Here is a 14,419-nt window from a genome sequence, read left to right as displayed (position 1 = left end):
AAGATGTAAATTAGGCAAATTAACATACTCTAATTTGTACCTACAAAGAAGGAAAACTAATACTTATCAAGTACCTCCTATGTGCCAAGTAATGTGCCAGTTATTTTCAGACCTTATGAGGGCAGGCATTACAATTATTTGTAAATAATATTCTTAACACAAAAACTACTTTACTCTAGCTGTGCATGCTCTTCAAGAAGCACACTAGAGCCCAGTGGCAAATATTACACAGATAGAGTTCTATCTGATGCAGATGCCAGCTTGGCTCACTTTCAATCAGTCTTCAAAGTCCCTCACTCCTGGGCACTTCTGTTCAGTCACCCAAGTCTAATCTTTTTTTTTTTTTTTTTTTAATTAATTAATTAATGGCTGCGTTGAGTCTCCATTGCTGCTCGCGGGCTTTCTCTAGTCGCGGTGAGCGGGAGCTACTCTTCGTTGCAGTGTGCAGGCTTCTCATTGCGGTGGCTTCTCTTGTTGCGGAGCACGGGCTCTAGGCGTAAGGGCTTTAGTAGTTGTGGCGCTCGGGCTTAGTTGCTCCGCGGCATATAGGATCTTCCCGGACCAGGGCTCGAACCCGTGTCCCCTGCATTGGCAGGCGGATTCTTAACCACTGCATCACCAGGGAAGGGAAGGGAAGCCCCCAAGTCTAATCTTCTCATAGTCAATTCCTTCTCTACATCTTGGCCTGAGTAGCCTACTCTTGCCTCCATGCTCATCAGTGGTTCTGCACCTTTACTGAGTACAGAGTACGGAGAAGCACCTGGGCTTGTCTCCATTAACCAAGAAATGGTTTCCCTGCCTGCCAGCCATGTTTCTAGCTCACTGAAATCCCATTCCCCCCAGATTACCGCCTAAGCAACTGTTCTTTGGAAGTTAGAATTTGCTCTAAAACTCCAAGTCATGTGGATATTTAGTACTTGTTAGCCACTTTTTTTTACAAAAAAAATTTATTGGTTATCCATTTAAAATATAGCAGTGTGTACATGTCAATCCCAAAGCCACTTCTTCTTTTTTTTTTTTTTTTAAATCCTGGCACTGTTTTTTGTTTTTTGTTTTTTTTTAATTTATTTATTTTTGGCTGTGTTGGGTCTTCATTTCTGTGCGAGGGCTCTCTCCAGTTGCGGCAAGCGGGGGCCACCCTTCATCGCGGTGCGCGGGCCTCTCACTATCGCGGCCTCTCCTGTTGCGGAGCACAGGCTCCAGACGCGCAGGCTCAGCAATTGTGGCTCACGGGCCCAGGTGCTCCGCGGCATGTGGGATCTTCCCAGACCAGGGCTCGAACCCGTGTCCCCTGCACTAGCAGGCAGACTCTCAACCACTGCGCCACCAGGGAAGCCCCGCCACTTCTTAATTATCCATAAAAACTGGGTAAAGGTTCAAATAGGAAAGTCCATATTTAAGACAAAAATATATATTTAGTTGATAGTATTACTTTCCTTCCTTCAGTCCTGACTTCACTCTGTGAGGAATAGTGAAGCAGCATCACTGGGTTTTATCTCCACTCCCTTTCCAGTCAGGGAAAAGGCCCAGAGGTGAGGGAAATCACAAGTATTGTGAACCCACAAAAACAAGGCAGGCTGGCAACTCATGACTCATGCTCCTCTTTGTATTTTTTAAAAAATAGCTCAAAAATTAGCTAAATCAAGATCATTTCTTAGGTCACAGGCTGCTGTAAGAAGTACACTTTTCCAGTAGGTGGCAGTATTTTCTTTCTTCAGTTTAAGCAGAATTCAATTTGCCTCAAGGTTTTGTTGTTTTCGTTTCTTAGTTTTACTATTCGCTTAGTAAACTGCAGGTGACAATAAATAAGTTAATGAAACTGATTTTTTTTCACTTTCTTTTAAAAAATCACTCTTGGAGGCTTCCAAAATCCCCAGGTGGGGAACTTCTGCTTTGGCTGCAGTTGATAGCAAGGTATATACTGAGATAGACCATGCTCTAAACCTTCTCCCCATTTCTTGATAGAAGTTATTACTAAGTACTAGCTAATGATAATAATATTTTGGAGAAAATATTTCAAGATTTCCTGCCTCTGTAATAATAAAACAAAACAAAATTAAAACACTGAATCTAGAATTGTTTTTAGGGCAAAATATTCATCAAATTATGCAGATACCTTTCCTGGCTGGTTAATGATGAGCTTAAGAAAATTATTCACACACCCTATTTTAATGGTAACACCTACATTTTTGCAGCTCCACAAGACCTTTCAATACTCCAACAGATGGTTAGGTGCTGTCACATGTCTCACAGGAACTAAGCGGTGCAGAAACTAGGTTTGAGGACGGAAGGAAGAAATGATTGAAAATCCAGGAACATATGCTGGAGTTAAAGAAGGAAGTGGTAAATCAGTGGAATAATATCTCAGATACTTTATCTTCAGAAATACTGTATTAGCCAGAGTAGGGAAGGCAGGATTTGAAGCATAGGTTTCACTAATTTATCAGAAGTACTCTTATAAAGAGTATTTCTCCTCAAGTTGCTGGAGAAATGTTCCAGGTCTCACTGTTCACTGAAAACACAGAGACAGCCTGGATTTGGTCATCAAGTCCTCCTGTGAATATTCGATTACTATTAGAAGGCACAGCGATTGTTACGTTTTAGGGTATTTTTAACCAATCCTTTACTTTCGAGACTACCCGAGGGCACTTTCCCAGCCCTCCCTTAACTGCTTGGCCTCGGCGCTGCACCTCCACCCCCAACCTCTTGTGCGCGGCGAAGACCTCTGAAGCCCCCTGCCCGGCCTCGTGCACTCTGCAGGGTCAGATAAAGGCTGCCCAGCCCCGCGACTCAGACGCGCTGACAGGTGGCCTCGCCCGCCTCCCTGCCGCCTGGGGCGGCGCTCCTCTCCGCTCCAGGCCCGCAGCCGGAGCCGCAGCCGCAGCCCGGACGCCAGGTGTAGCTCCCCGGCTGGTCCCAGAAGTCAGGCGGCTTCCCCAGGGGAGAGAAAGGCCGGAGAGGGGTGTGGGGCTAGCCGCGAGGCCGCCCACAGGAGCAAAGGGCATCCAAGGTCCGACCCGGGCGAGGGGTGAGCAGCCCGGGAACTTCTCGCGCTCCTCGGACCCGGGCCGTCCGGCGTCCAGGCACTTCCAGCACTGCGTACCGCCCCTCGGCTTCCTCCGCCCTTCGCGTCCTCGACCCCCGGAACCCGTCCACGCTTCCAGCACCCTTGACCCCAGGTCTCTGTCACCCCCGGGCCCCAGTTGGGCAGAGGGGTCACCCGAGTCGGGGAACCACATTCCCAAGGACGAGGAGCCGGTGGCAGCACCGTCCCCGCTCAAGCGCCCTCTGGGTCCCCTCCGGCCCGCACTCCGGCGTCTCGAGCACCCCGGCCCCTCCGGAACACGCAGGCAGCAGAGGGCAGGCATTCACTTGGACCCCTCCCCTTCCCCAAACTTCTTCCCTCCGCCCGGCCGTTCCTCCAACCCGACCCCTCTGCGCCATCAGGCTCCTCCCTCTCCGCTCCCCTCCCCTTTTCTGGTCCCCACTTAGGAATCCGCCCGCCCCCACACCCCCGCCGCAGGCCGGGCCCGGGGATCCTCCCCCGACTCCCCCCCGCTTGCCGCCGCTGCCGCCGCCGCCCGGGTTCCTCTCCCCCCTTCTCGGGCGCTCCCTGCCAAGCCCATGATGTAATGGTGTATGTTAATCAGTAGCATGTGGGGAGCTCCGGCTCGGGCGGCTCAGTCCTCCGCGAGCCGACACTGGAGGCAGCAGGAGCGGCGGAGGCGGCGGCCCGGACCCGCAGCGCCGCACTCTCTCAGCGCCGCCCGCTCCGACGGCATGGCCCGCAGCCCGCGCTCCGGGCGCCCCCAACCTCGCTGAGAGCCGCTGCGGTCCCGGACCCGCGCTTGGGGCCGCGAGCCGCCAGGATGAGCCTCTCCCAGGTGAGCGCCCTCTCTCTTTTGCCTCAGGCATGGGGCCCGTGGGTTACTGGGTCCCCTTTCCGGAGGGGAGAAGTTCTGGGAGCCGGGAAGTTCTGAGAGCCGGGAAACAGGGTGCCGGGAGCGAGCCGCCCCTCGCAGGCTGGCTGAGTCGCTGGGCTCTCTTCGCCGCCCGCTGGCTGCCACCCGAACAGGGTTAGGACTGGGGGAGCCCCCGAAACCGAACTTTTCTTCTTTGCGGTCCTTTAGGGGCGTGTGCGGGCGGCGCGGAGCCGCAGTTCCCGCGGAGCCGCCCTGCCCGCAGGGGGAGGCAGTGCTGTAGGCTCGGCTGTCTCCGCGCTCGGCGTTCGCCCGTAGCCGTGCTGCCTTCGGCCTGGGACGCGCGGGCGAGGCGGTGGGCCGGACAGACCCGCCCGTAGGCGGCGGCAGCGGGGACAGGATGCCTACAGCACACACACGCGTACACACTCACATACACACAGACGCACACGCACGCACACATCTGATCGCTCAGGGCGAAGCAGGCCCTCGGAGCCCTCCCGGGTGGGCTGGAGCGGCGCGGCGCGGGGTAGCCGGGGCTCCGGCTGCGCCTCCGCCCGCTGGACGCTGAGCTTTGGGTGGGGAGAGTTTATTTTTGTCTCGAGCTGTTGCCGCGGCTGCTCACGGCCTAAATCCAGAGGGGCGCCTGGCGGTGGAGATGCTGGCTGTTGCTGTAGATGGAGCTGCAGCCGTTCGGCTGCTTCTCCGGGAGGAGGAGGTGGCGAAGGAGGAGGAGGGAGAGGAGGAGGAGGAGGAGGAAGGAACTCGGGCTGCTGCTGCCTCCGCCTCTGCTTTGCATTAGCCCCCACCCCCACCCCCGCGCCCCTCCGCAGCCGCATTGCAAGTTTTCTGCGCGAGAAAGATCTGTTGCTGGTGCGGGCGTTTGCAGGCACAGTCCCCGAGGCCACCCCGGGTGGGGTGTGTGGGGAGCATTAGCGGTTCGCAGCGGCAGCAACAGGGAGCCGGGCGGTCTCCTCACGCACCTGGGAAGGAGGCTTCTTGCCTTTCCCAGAACGGGAATAGCTCCTCTCCAGCATCCGGCTGCGGAGGGGGCGGCCGGAATTTGGGGGACCAAACCCCCCGCGGGGCGCCCCCCTCCACCCCCTCTAATGCACTCGTTTCCCGGGCGCGCTCCCTCGCTGGCCGAGGTCTCACTGCAGCCTTTTCTCTCCTTCCAGTGGTGATCGCCACTCGGGAATGCGGGTGTGAAGGGTCCGAGCTGCCGCCCAGCGGGGGAGAGACCCCGGGACGCCGGAAATCACCATCCCGAAGCTGCGAGAAGAAGGCGGGGGGAAAGAGAGCATTCTTCAGTTGGTGTGCCTTGTGGGGAAAAAAAAATTTTTTTAATCGTAATTTTAAAAAAAACAACAAAAAACATTTCCGTGCTACTGTCTGTCATCATCTCTGGGGAAATCAGCCAGAACCACCAGAACGTAACTGAAACCAGACGAGAGAGGCAGGAGCCGAGGCAGTACCTGCAGCGTCCGGGCACCAGAGCCACCTTGGAACGGGAACGCGTCTCCGGCGGCCGCTGGGCTGCGGCTCCGCCAAACTTTGGGGCGGGCGGGGCGGGCTGGGGCTCGGAGGGGGCTTTGTAGACCGAGGGCCGCCCCCTAACCATGATGTTTCGCGACCAGGTCGGGGTGCTGGCGGGCTGGTTTAAGGGCTGGAACGAGTGCGAGCAGACTGTTGCGCTGCTGTCGCTGCTCAAGCGCGTGAGCCAGACCCAGGCCCGCTTCCTCCAGCTCTGCCTGGAGCACTCGCTGGCCGACTGCACCGAGCTGCACGTCCTCGAAGGCGAGGCCAACAGTCCCGGTAAGTGCGCGGCCGCCGCCGTCCCGCTGTCCTGTCCACCGCCCCCCACCGCCCCTTCCCAGCCTCGGGCCTGGCCCCGCCCCCCGACCGCTGGTCCGTGGCGACAGAACCTCGAGGCCTCCGGGTCCTTGGCGTCTCCCGCCACCGGCCCCCGCCCCAGGCCCTGCCACCCACTAACCTCCGCTGGCCGCTTCGTTTTTTTGCCCACTGTCAACTCCCTCAGTCCATTCCGTGTGGTAGCTACGGTAGCATGAATGATTGATTTTTCTCTCATGCAGTTTCCTGGGAAATAAGTAAGTCAGGTCACGTAGAGTCTGGATTTTCTGGGCTCTTCCCCCCCACCACCCCCTTTCTTCTTCTCTTGGGCAACGTGGCTCTCTGGATTTCAGCAACACATGAAGAAGCCTGGGACTGCCCTTCAGAAGACAAGCTTTGATGAGGCTGTATGAGGAATACATGAAAATCCAATTTTATTATTCATTTTTCCCCACGGATATTCCAATTTTAGAGGTCTGTCTTCAGAATAATTTGTAGGTGATGCTTTAGACTATTAAAATATTTGCAGTTCGTATACTACGTGGCTATACTTAACTATCACGACAGTATTTATATTGATATACATCTTGTGGAAAGGGTCTCATAGGGAGCAGGCATGAATCAGGGTCCTTAATGCTTTTGTCAGGAAACTTTACTGAACATAACAGAATTGTTTCCTATTACCCTGCTAGTGTATTTACAGACACCTCGACTAGCATAGAAAGTGAATGTACTGAAAGGTTCAGCAGTTTGCTGTTTGCTAGCATGGGTGGTGACAGACTGAAATTATATCTGGGCCTGAGGGTGGGAGGTGAGGATGGGGGATGGGGAAAGGTCTGTTGGTTGTAATTTTGGATGGGGAAAATTCTTTAGTTCATGCTGCAGCAGGAGGGTGAACAGAGCCCCCAGTGTTTACACAGAGAAAAGAATGCAGGGTCCTCTTCCAGCTGTTCCATGTTAGAGCCGCCAGCCTGCAAGACTCAGCGGAGGGCTGGGCTGCCATTTGATGGCAGGGTCCAGTCCAGGGCAGCAGGGCCTGGGAGACACGAAAGTGAGCGTGCCGGCAGGGCAGCAAGAGGAGGGCTGGCCTGCTTCTCACTCCTCCTCCCTGGTGTGGTGCTCATGGTGCTGCAAGCACTAGGATGGGATGTTTCCATATATAGAATCATAGGCTGGCAGTGACTGCTGGAAATCCTCAGTCCTTTTCCTGACCAGAGAGGACTGCACCCAGAGGATCTGGTGCTGCCTAGTATGGTGGGGGCCATCCTGAGGGAGATCCCACAGGTCCCACTGGGATTCAGCCTGAGCCTAACAGCCCACCCTGTTGGTTACTCGCCAGGGTGGCAGTGGCAGGGCCCCCTTCCCTTTCAGTTCTGTGTTTATAAATAGCTGAAGGGCCAGTCTCCTTCATAAGGGTGTGGAAACATAACTAGGATAACTGATGGCCTGCTCTCTTTACTTCCATTCTTTTTTTTAAAAAATATTTATTTATTTATTTATTTGGCTGCGCCGGGTCTTAGTTGCCTCACAGGGAATCTTTGTTGCCGCGTGCGGGATCTTATTTAGTTGTGGCATGCGGGATCTAGTTCCCTGACCAGGGATCGAACCCCGCCTCCCTGCACTGGGAGCTTGGAGTCTTAACCACTGGACCATCAGGAAGTCCCTCTTTACTTCCATTCTTAATGTGACAGGGTAGCCTGGATCACCTGCTTGATTTTGCTTTTACAGGTTTGACAAGCAAGGTTATATAAACTTTTGTGTTTTATAGAACGCACAGAATTTAAGTACAGTGATTTATGTTGAATGCTTGACCTCAGTGCTTGTAGGGGCTGTTTAAAACAATGATAATTAATACTTAGGTTACTCAAATGTTAGAGCAACATTTTTTCCCTTTGAGTAAAGGAGAAGGCTTTTCCCAACATAGCAGCCATCCGTTTAGTAAGTGAAGCCATTAGATGTATGGAATTAAGAAGAAGTTGCTTAGCTTAAAAATCTTTTAATTTAATAAACCAAGAAAAAAATTGACCTTCTGTGAGTTTAAAAACATCATTTGGTTATTTTTCCCCTCAAAAAAACTTTTTTAACCATACTTATTTGTGTAAGCTGCCTACCTGTTCATGATGCTAAATGCTGTAGATATATGAAACCATAACCATTATGTAAGATAGGGACCATTTTCCAGTTTCTGGATTAATCTTTCAACCTGGATATTTTGCTTCCTTGGAAACTTTGCACTTGTTTTGTTATGTGGCCAGGACAGAAATTTATTAGTGAGGTCATGTGATGGTTTGGTTTACTTCTGCATTAAGGGATCATAAGGAACATCAAGATTTGTCGTAGAATGCCTGTCTGGGGCACGGCTCTCTTACGTATCTGGAACCTAGCCAAGAACCAGGAAAGGGGCAAAAACGCCTACTCAGCATTGGAATAGATGGCGTAAAGTCTGGGAGAATACTTCAGATGCTCTTTCAGAACTTACTCTTACTTTAGATAACAATCCTAACTTTTTTTATTTGAAAAATGATCCATAGAATATATGGAGTAGCACATTTAGAATGGGGTGAGGAGTTGCTGTAACCAGTGGTGAAAAGTGACCCCTGACAGCTTGACAACTAGGAAAGAAACAGAAAAATTATAACTTTAGATACGAGAGTTGGGAACAAAAGCCCTGAAGGTTTGGGAATATTAAGGTAGGAACCCTCAATCGGACTTGCAGACATTACTTTGTAATAACATAAATCCATAATTGCTATTTACCATTAATGAGAGTGAACTACCAAAAACGATAAATTTTAAAATACACTCTTTGAGAAGAGAGGGAAATATGCCATAAACATTGGAAATATTAACACTCAAGGTAATTAACCTCCAGAGCTCTTTTGGCATGTGAAGCTATTACCCATTCAGAAAACTAGGCTGTTTAGAATGACTCATTCCTTGGCTGGCTGAGGTTTCCTATACCAAAATCATCATGTGTGACTTACTTTATTTTGTAATCATCAATTAAACAAACACATATTTCTTCTGGTGTTCAGAGATTTTAAAACTTGGTGCATGAGAAAGAAATTCATATCTGGGGCTTGACCTCAGTATAACAACAAAAAAATTACTAATAGTGCAAACTTGGCTCTGTTTTCTACAGGACTAACTTTAAATAGATAATCCTTCACATTAAACATGGTTTATTTGAGATCCATGGGATATATTTTGATACTAACTTTTTGTTCTCTTAAATTTAGCATTTATTGAGATTCTAGTGGTTCACTGGTTCATCCTTTGCCTCAGGTTCGTGGTCATCTGAGATCCAAAGAACATGGTTGAGTTAGTCCTTATAGATTTGTGTGTGTGTTGTGTGTGTGTGTGTGTGTGTGTTTCACTCCAGATTTGATCAGTGGGTACTGGTCATGATCAGATCTCTAAAGTAGAGGCTTGTTTCCAGAACTCTCATAACCTTAGATACATGCCCTTCAGCTACCAGCCCAGGTTAACATTGAGATTTCTGGCCAGTCTCAGTTTGTAGCTGTCTGTTTTTGGTGCTAAAATGTCATTTGATACCTAAAAATGGAACCCGCTGACTTTACTTGGAAATCTTCAAAGAAAAATGGATTGTGTGGCACTAGTTTAGGGCTTTTGTCATTTGAACTTGAAATATTTTTTCCAATGGAGATAGTGTAATAAATGGAGATTCACAAGTGAATCCACAAATTTATTAATTCACAAAACAGTGCATATTTTGTGGGGAAATTGCGTATGTTTGTAGTAAATAAATGGCAAAGAGATTGTTACTCTACTTATAATTAAATACAAGAGAAAGGATTATCTGAAATGGTGGTGTTAAAGACAAAATTAATTGTGGAGATTAAAAAGGGCTTGTGGGTATATTTACTCTCATTAGAGGGCAAAGATGTGGGTCCTATGTTTTTATGATTTTTGGTTTCCATGGTATAGGTATGCCATACCTTAGTTGATTTTTTAGATCATAAATTGAGTAAAAGGAAATCAGAAGAGTATAGGCTTTCCTGATGATATTTCCTGGATAAGATCTTGTTTGTAGTTCTTTCTTTCGCTTTTTCTTTTTTTTTTTTAACATCTTTATTGTAGTATAATTGCTTTACAATGGTGTGTTAGTTTCTGCGAATCAGCTATACATATACATATATCCCCATATCTCCTCCCTCTTGTGTCTCCCTCCTACCCTCACCATCCCACCCCTCTAGGTGGTCACAAAGCACCGAGCTGATCTCCCTGTGCTATGCGGCTGCTTCCCACTAGCTATCTATTTTACATTTGGTAGTGTATATATGCCCATGCGACTCTCACTTTGTCCCACCTAACCCTTCCCCCTCCCAGTGTCCTCAAGTCCATTCTCTACGTCTGCGTCTTTATTCCTCTCCTGCCCCTAGGTTCTACCGACCCATTTTTTTCCGCTAGATTCCATATGTATGTGTTAGCATACGGTATTTGTTTTTCTCTTTCTGACTTACTTCACTCTGTATGACAGACTCCAGGTCCATCCACCTCACTACAAATAACTCAATTTTGTTTCTTTTTATGGCTGAGTAATATTCCATTGTATATATGTGCCACATCTTCTTTATCCATTCATTTGTCAGTGGACACTTAGGTTGCTTCCATGTCCTGGCTGTTGTAAATAAGCTGCAATGAACATTGTGGTACATGACTCTTTTTGAATTATGGTTTTCTCAGGGTATATGCCCAGTAGTGGGATTGCTGGATCGAATGGTAGTTCTATTTTTAGTTTCTTAAGGAACCTCCATACTGTTCTCCGTAGTGGCTGTATCAATTTACATTCCCAACAACAGTGCAAGAAGGTTCCCTTTTCTCCACACTCTCTCCAGCATTTATGGTTTGTAGATTTTTTGATGATGGCCATTCTGACTATGTGAGGAGATACCTCACTGTAGTTTTGATTTGCATTTCTGTAATGATTAGTGATGTTGAGCATCGTTTCATGTGTTTGTTGGCAATCTGTATATCTTCTTTGGAGAAATGTCTATTTAGGTTTTCTGCCCATTTTTGGATTGGGTTGTTTGTTTTTTTGATATTGAGCTGCATGAGCTGTTTGTAAATTTTTTCTTTCTCAGGATTGCTTTGGCTATTTGGGGTCTTTTGTGTTTCCATACAAATTGTGAAATTTTTTGTTCTAGTTCTGTGAAAAATGCCATTGGTAGTTTGATACGGATTGCATTGAATCTGTAGATTGCTTTGGGTAGTGTAGTCATTTTCACAATGTTGATTCTTCCAATCCAAGAACATGGTATATCTCTCCATCTATTTGTATCATCTTTAATTTCTTTCATCAGTGTCTTATAGTTTTCTGCATACAGGTCTTTTGTCTCCTTAGGTAGGTTTATTTCTAGGTATTTTATTCTTTTTGTTGCAATGGTAAATGGGAGTGTTTCCTTAATTTCTCTCTCACATTTTTCATCGTTAGTGTATAGGAATGCAAGAGATTTCTGTGCATTAATTTTGTATCCTGCAACTTTACCAAATTCATTGATTAGCTTTAGTAGTTTTCTGGTAGCATCTTTAGGTTTCTCTATGTATAGTGTCATGTCATCTGCAAACAGTGACAGCTTTACTTCTTCTTTTCCTATTAGGATTCCTTTTATTTCTTTTTCTTCTCTGATTGCTGTGGCTAAAACTTCCAAAACTATTTTGAATAATAGTGGTGAGAGTGGACAACCTTGTCTTGTTCCTGATCTTAGAGGAAATGGTTTCAGTTTTTCATCATTGAGAATTATGTTGGCTGTGGGTTTGTCATATATGGCCTTTATTATGTTGAGGTAAGTTCCCTCTATGCCTACTTTCTGGAGGGTTTTTATCATAAATGGGTGTTGAATTTTGTTGAAAGCTTTTTCTGCATCTGTTGAGATGATCATATGGTTTATCTCCTTCAATTTGTTAATATGGTTTATCACATTGATTGATTTGCATATATTGAAGAATCCTTGCCTTCCTGGGATAAACTCCACTTGATCATGGTGTATGATCCTTTTAATGTGCTGTTGGATTCTGTTGCTAATGTTTTGTTGAGGATATTTGCATCTATGTTCATTAGTGATATTAGCATGTAGTTTTCTTTCTTTGTGACATCTTTTTCTGGTTTTGATATCAGGGTGATGGTGGCCTCATAGAATGAGTTTGGAAGTGTTCCTCCCTCTGCTATACTTTGGAAGAGTTTGAGAAGGATAGGTGTTAGCTCTTCTTTAAATGTTTGGTATAATTCGCCTGTGAAGCCATCTGGTCCTGGGCTTATGTTTGTTGGAAGATTTTTAATCACAGTCTCAATTTCAGTGCTTGTGATTGGTCTGTTTATATTTTCTGTTTCTTCCTGGTTCAGTCTCGGAAGGTTGTGCTTCTCTAAGAATTTGTCCATTTCTTCTTGGTTGTCCATTTTATTGGCATATAGTTACTTGTAGTAATCTCTCATGATCTTTGGTATTTCTGCAGTGTCAGTTGTTACTTCTCCTTTTTCGTTTCTAATTCTATTGATTTGAGTCTGTTCCCTTGTTTTCCTGATGAGCCTGGCTAATGGTTTATCAATTTTGTTTATCTTATCAAAGAACAAGCTTTTAGTTTTATTGATCTTTGCTATTGTTTCCTTCATTTCTTTTTCATTTATTTCTGATCTGATCTTTATGGTTTCTTTCATTCAGCTAACTTTGGGGTTTTTTTTTCCTTCTTTCTCTAATTGCTTTAGGTGTAAGATTAGGTTGTTTATTTGAGATATTTCTTGTTTCTTGAGGTAGGATTGTATTGCTATAAACTTCCCTCTTAGAACTGCTTTGGCTGCATCCCATAGGTTTTGGGTCCTCGTGTTTTCCTTGTCATTTGTTTCTAGGTATTTTTTGATTTTCTCTTTGATTTCTTTAGTGATCTCTTGGTTATTAAGTAGTATATTATTTAGCCTCCATGTGTTTGTATTTTTTACAGATTTTTTCCTGTAATTGATATCTAGTCTCATAGCGTTGTGGTCAGAAAAGATATTTGATACGATTTCGGTTTTCTTATATTTACCAAGGCTTGATTTGTGATCCAAGATATGATCTATCCTGGAGAATGTTCCATGAGCCCTTGAGAAGAAAGTATGTTCTGTTGTTTTTGGATGGAATGTCCTATAAATATCAATTAAGTCCATCTTGTTTCATGTATCATTTAAAGTTTCTGTTTCCTTATTTATTTTCATTTTGGATGATCTGTCCATTGTTAAAAGTGGGAGGTTAAAGTCCACTAGTATGATTGTGTTACTGTCGATTTCCCCTTTTACGGCTGTTAGCATTTGCCTTATGTATTGAGGTGCTCCTGTGTTGGGTGCCTAAATATTTACAATTGTTATATCTTCTTCTTGGATTGACCCCTTGATCATTTTGTAGTGTTCTTCTTTGTCTCTTGTAATAGTCTTTATTTTAAAGTCTATTTTTTCTGATATGGGAATTGCTACTCCAGCTTTCTTTCGATTTCAATTTGCATGGAATATCTTTTTCCATCCCCTCACTTTCAATCTGTATGTGTCCCTAGTTCTGAAGTGGGTCTCTTGTAGACAGCATATATATGGGTCTTTGGGTTTGTTATTGTAGGTCTTTTCCTTTTCTTGAGTTTCCTGCCTAGAGAAGTTCCTTTAGCATTTGTTGTAAAGCTGGTTTGGTGGTGCTGAATTCTCTTAGCTTTTGCTTGTCTGTAAAGGTTTTACATCTGAATGAGATCCTTGCTGGGTAGAGTAATATTGCTTGCAGTTTTTTCCCTTTCATCACTTTAAATATGTCCTGTCACTCCCTTCTGGCTTGCAGAGTTTCTGCTGAAAGATCAGCTGTTAACCTTATGGATATTCCCTGGTATGTTATTTTTCCATTGGTGCTTTTAATATTTTTTCTTTGTATTTAATTTTTGATAGTTTGATATGTGTCTTGGTGTGTTTCTCCTTGGATTTATCCTGTATGGGACTCTTTGTGCTTCCTGGACTAGATTGACTATTTCCTTTCCTATATTAGGGAAGTTTTCAACTATAATCTCTTCAAATATTTTCTCAGTCACTTTCTTTTTCTCTTCTTCTTCTGGGACCCCTATAAGTTGAATTTTGGTGCATTTAATGTTGTCCCAGAGGTCTCTGAGACTGTCCTCAATTCTTTTCATTCTTTTTTCGTTATTCTGCTCTGCGATAGTTATTTCCACTATTTTATCCTCCAGGTCACTTATCCATTCTTCTGCCTCAGTTATTGTGCTATTGATTCCATCTAGAGAATTTTTAATTTCATATATTGTGTTGTTCATCATTGTTTGTTTGCTCTTTAGTTCTTCTAGGTCCTTGTTAAATGTTTCTTGTATTTTCTCCATTCTATTTCCAAGATTTTGGATCATGTTTACTATCATTACTCTGAATTCCTTTTCAGGTAGACTGCCTATTTCCTCTTCATTTGTTTGGTCTGGTGGGTTTTTACCTTGCTCCTTCATCTGCTGTGTGTTTCTCTGTCTTCTCATTTTACTTCACTTACTGTGTTTGGGGTCTCCTTTTCACAGGCTGCAGGTTCATAGTTTCCATTGTTTTTGGTGTCTGCCCCCAGTGGCTAAGGTTGGTTCAGTGAGTTGTGTAGCCTTCCTGGTGGAGGGGACTAGTGCCTGTGGTCTGG

The 14,419-nt window shown here is 45.9% G+C and overlaps 1 protein-coding gene across 6 annotated transcripts in view; it reads left to right on the top strand.

Moving 5' to 3' along the window:
- Window positions 1-3,527: 3,527 nt before the first annotated feature.
- Window positions 3,528-14,419, top strand: part of SAMD4A (sterile alpha motif domain containing 4A) — a 221,215-nt gene continuing 210,323 nt past the window's right edge. For 2 of the 6 annotated variants that reach the window (XR_014260777.1, XM_082450395.1), the window contains exons 1-2: window positions 3,528-3,884; window positions 5,099-5,735. Coding sequence is in view for 3 of the 6 variants with exons in the window: in XM_082450395.1 (XP_082306521.1) it covers window positions 5,540-5,735 (196 nt within the window). In the remaining 3 variants the exon portion in view is untranslated. Of the gene's footprint in view, window positions 3,885-5,098; window positions 5,736-14,419 lie in introns of those variants that run through there. The other 4 variants (XR_014260778.1, XM_082450396.1, XM_082450397.1 and 1 more) reach the window with 3 other exon arrangements.

This window comes from Balaenoptera physalus (assembly GCF_965194825.1).
Source record: "Balaenoptera physalus genome assembly, chromosome: 2".
NCBI classification, from domain to species: domain Eukaryota; kingdom Metazoa; phylum Chordata; class Mammalia; order Artiodactyla; family Balaenopteridae; genus Balaenoptera; species Balaenoptera physalus.
Note: the sequence above shows the minus strand (reverse complement) of the source record. Positions and strands in the feature narration are given on the sequence as shown.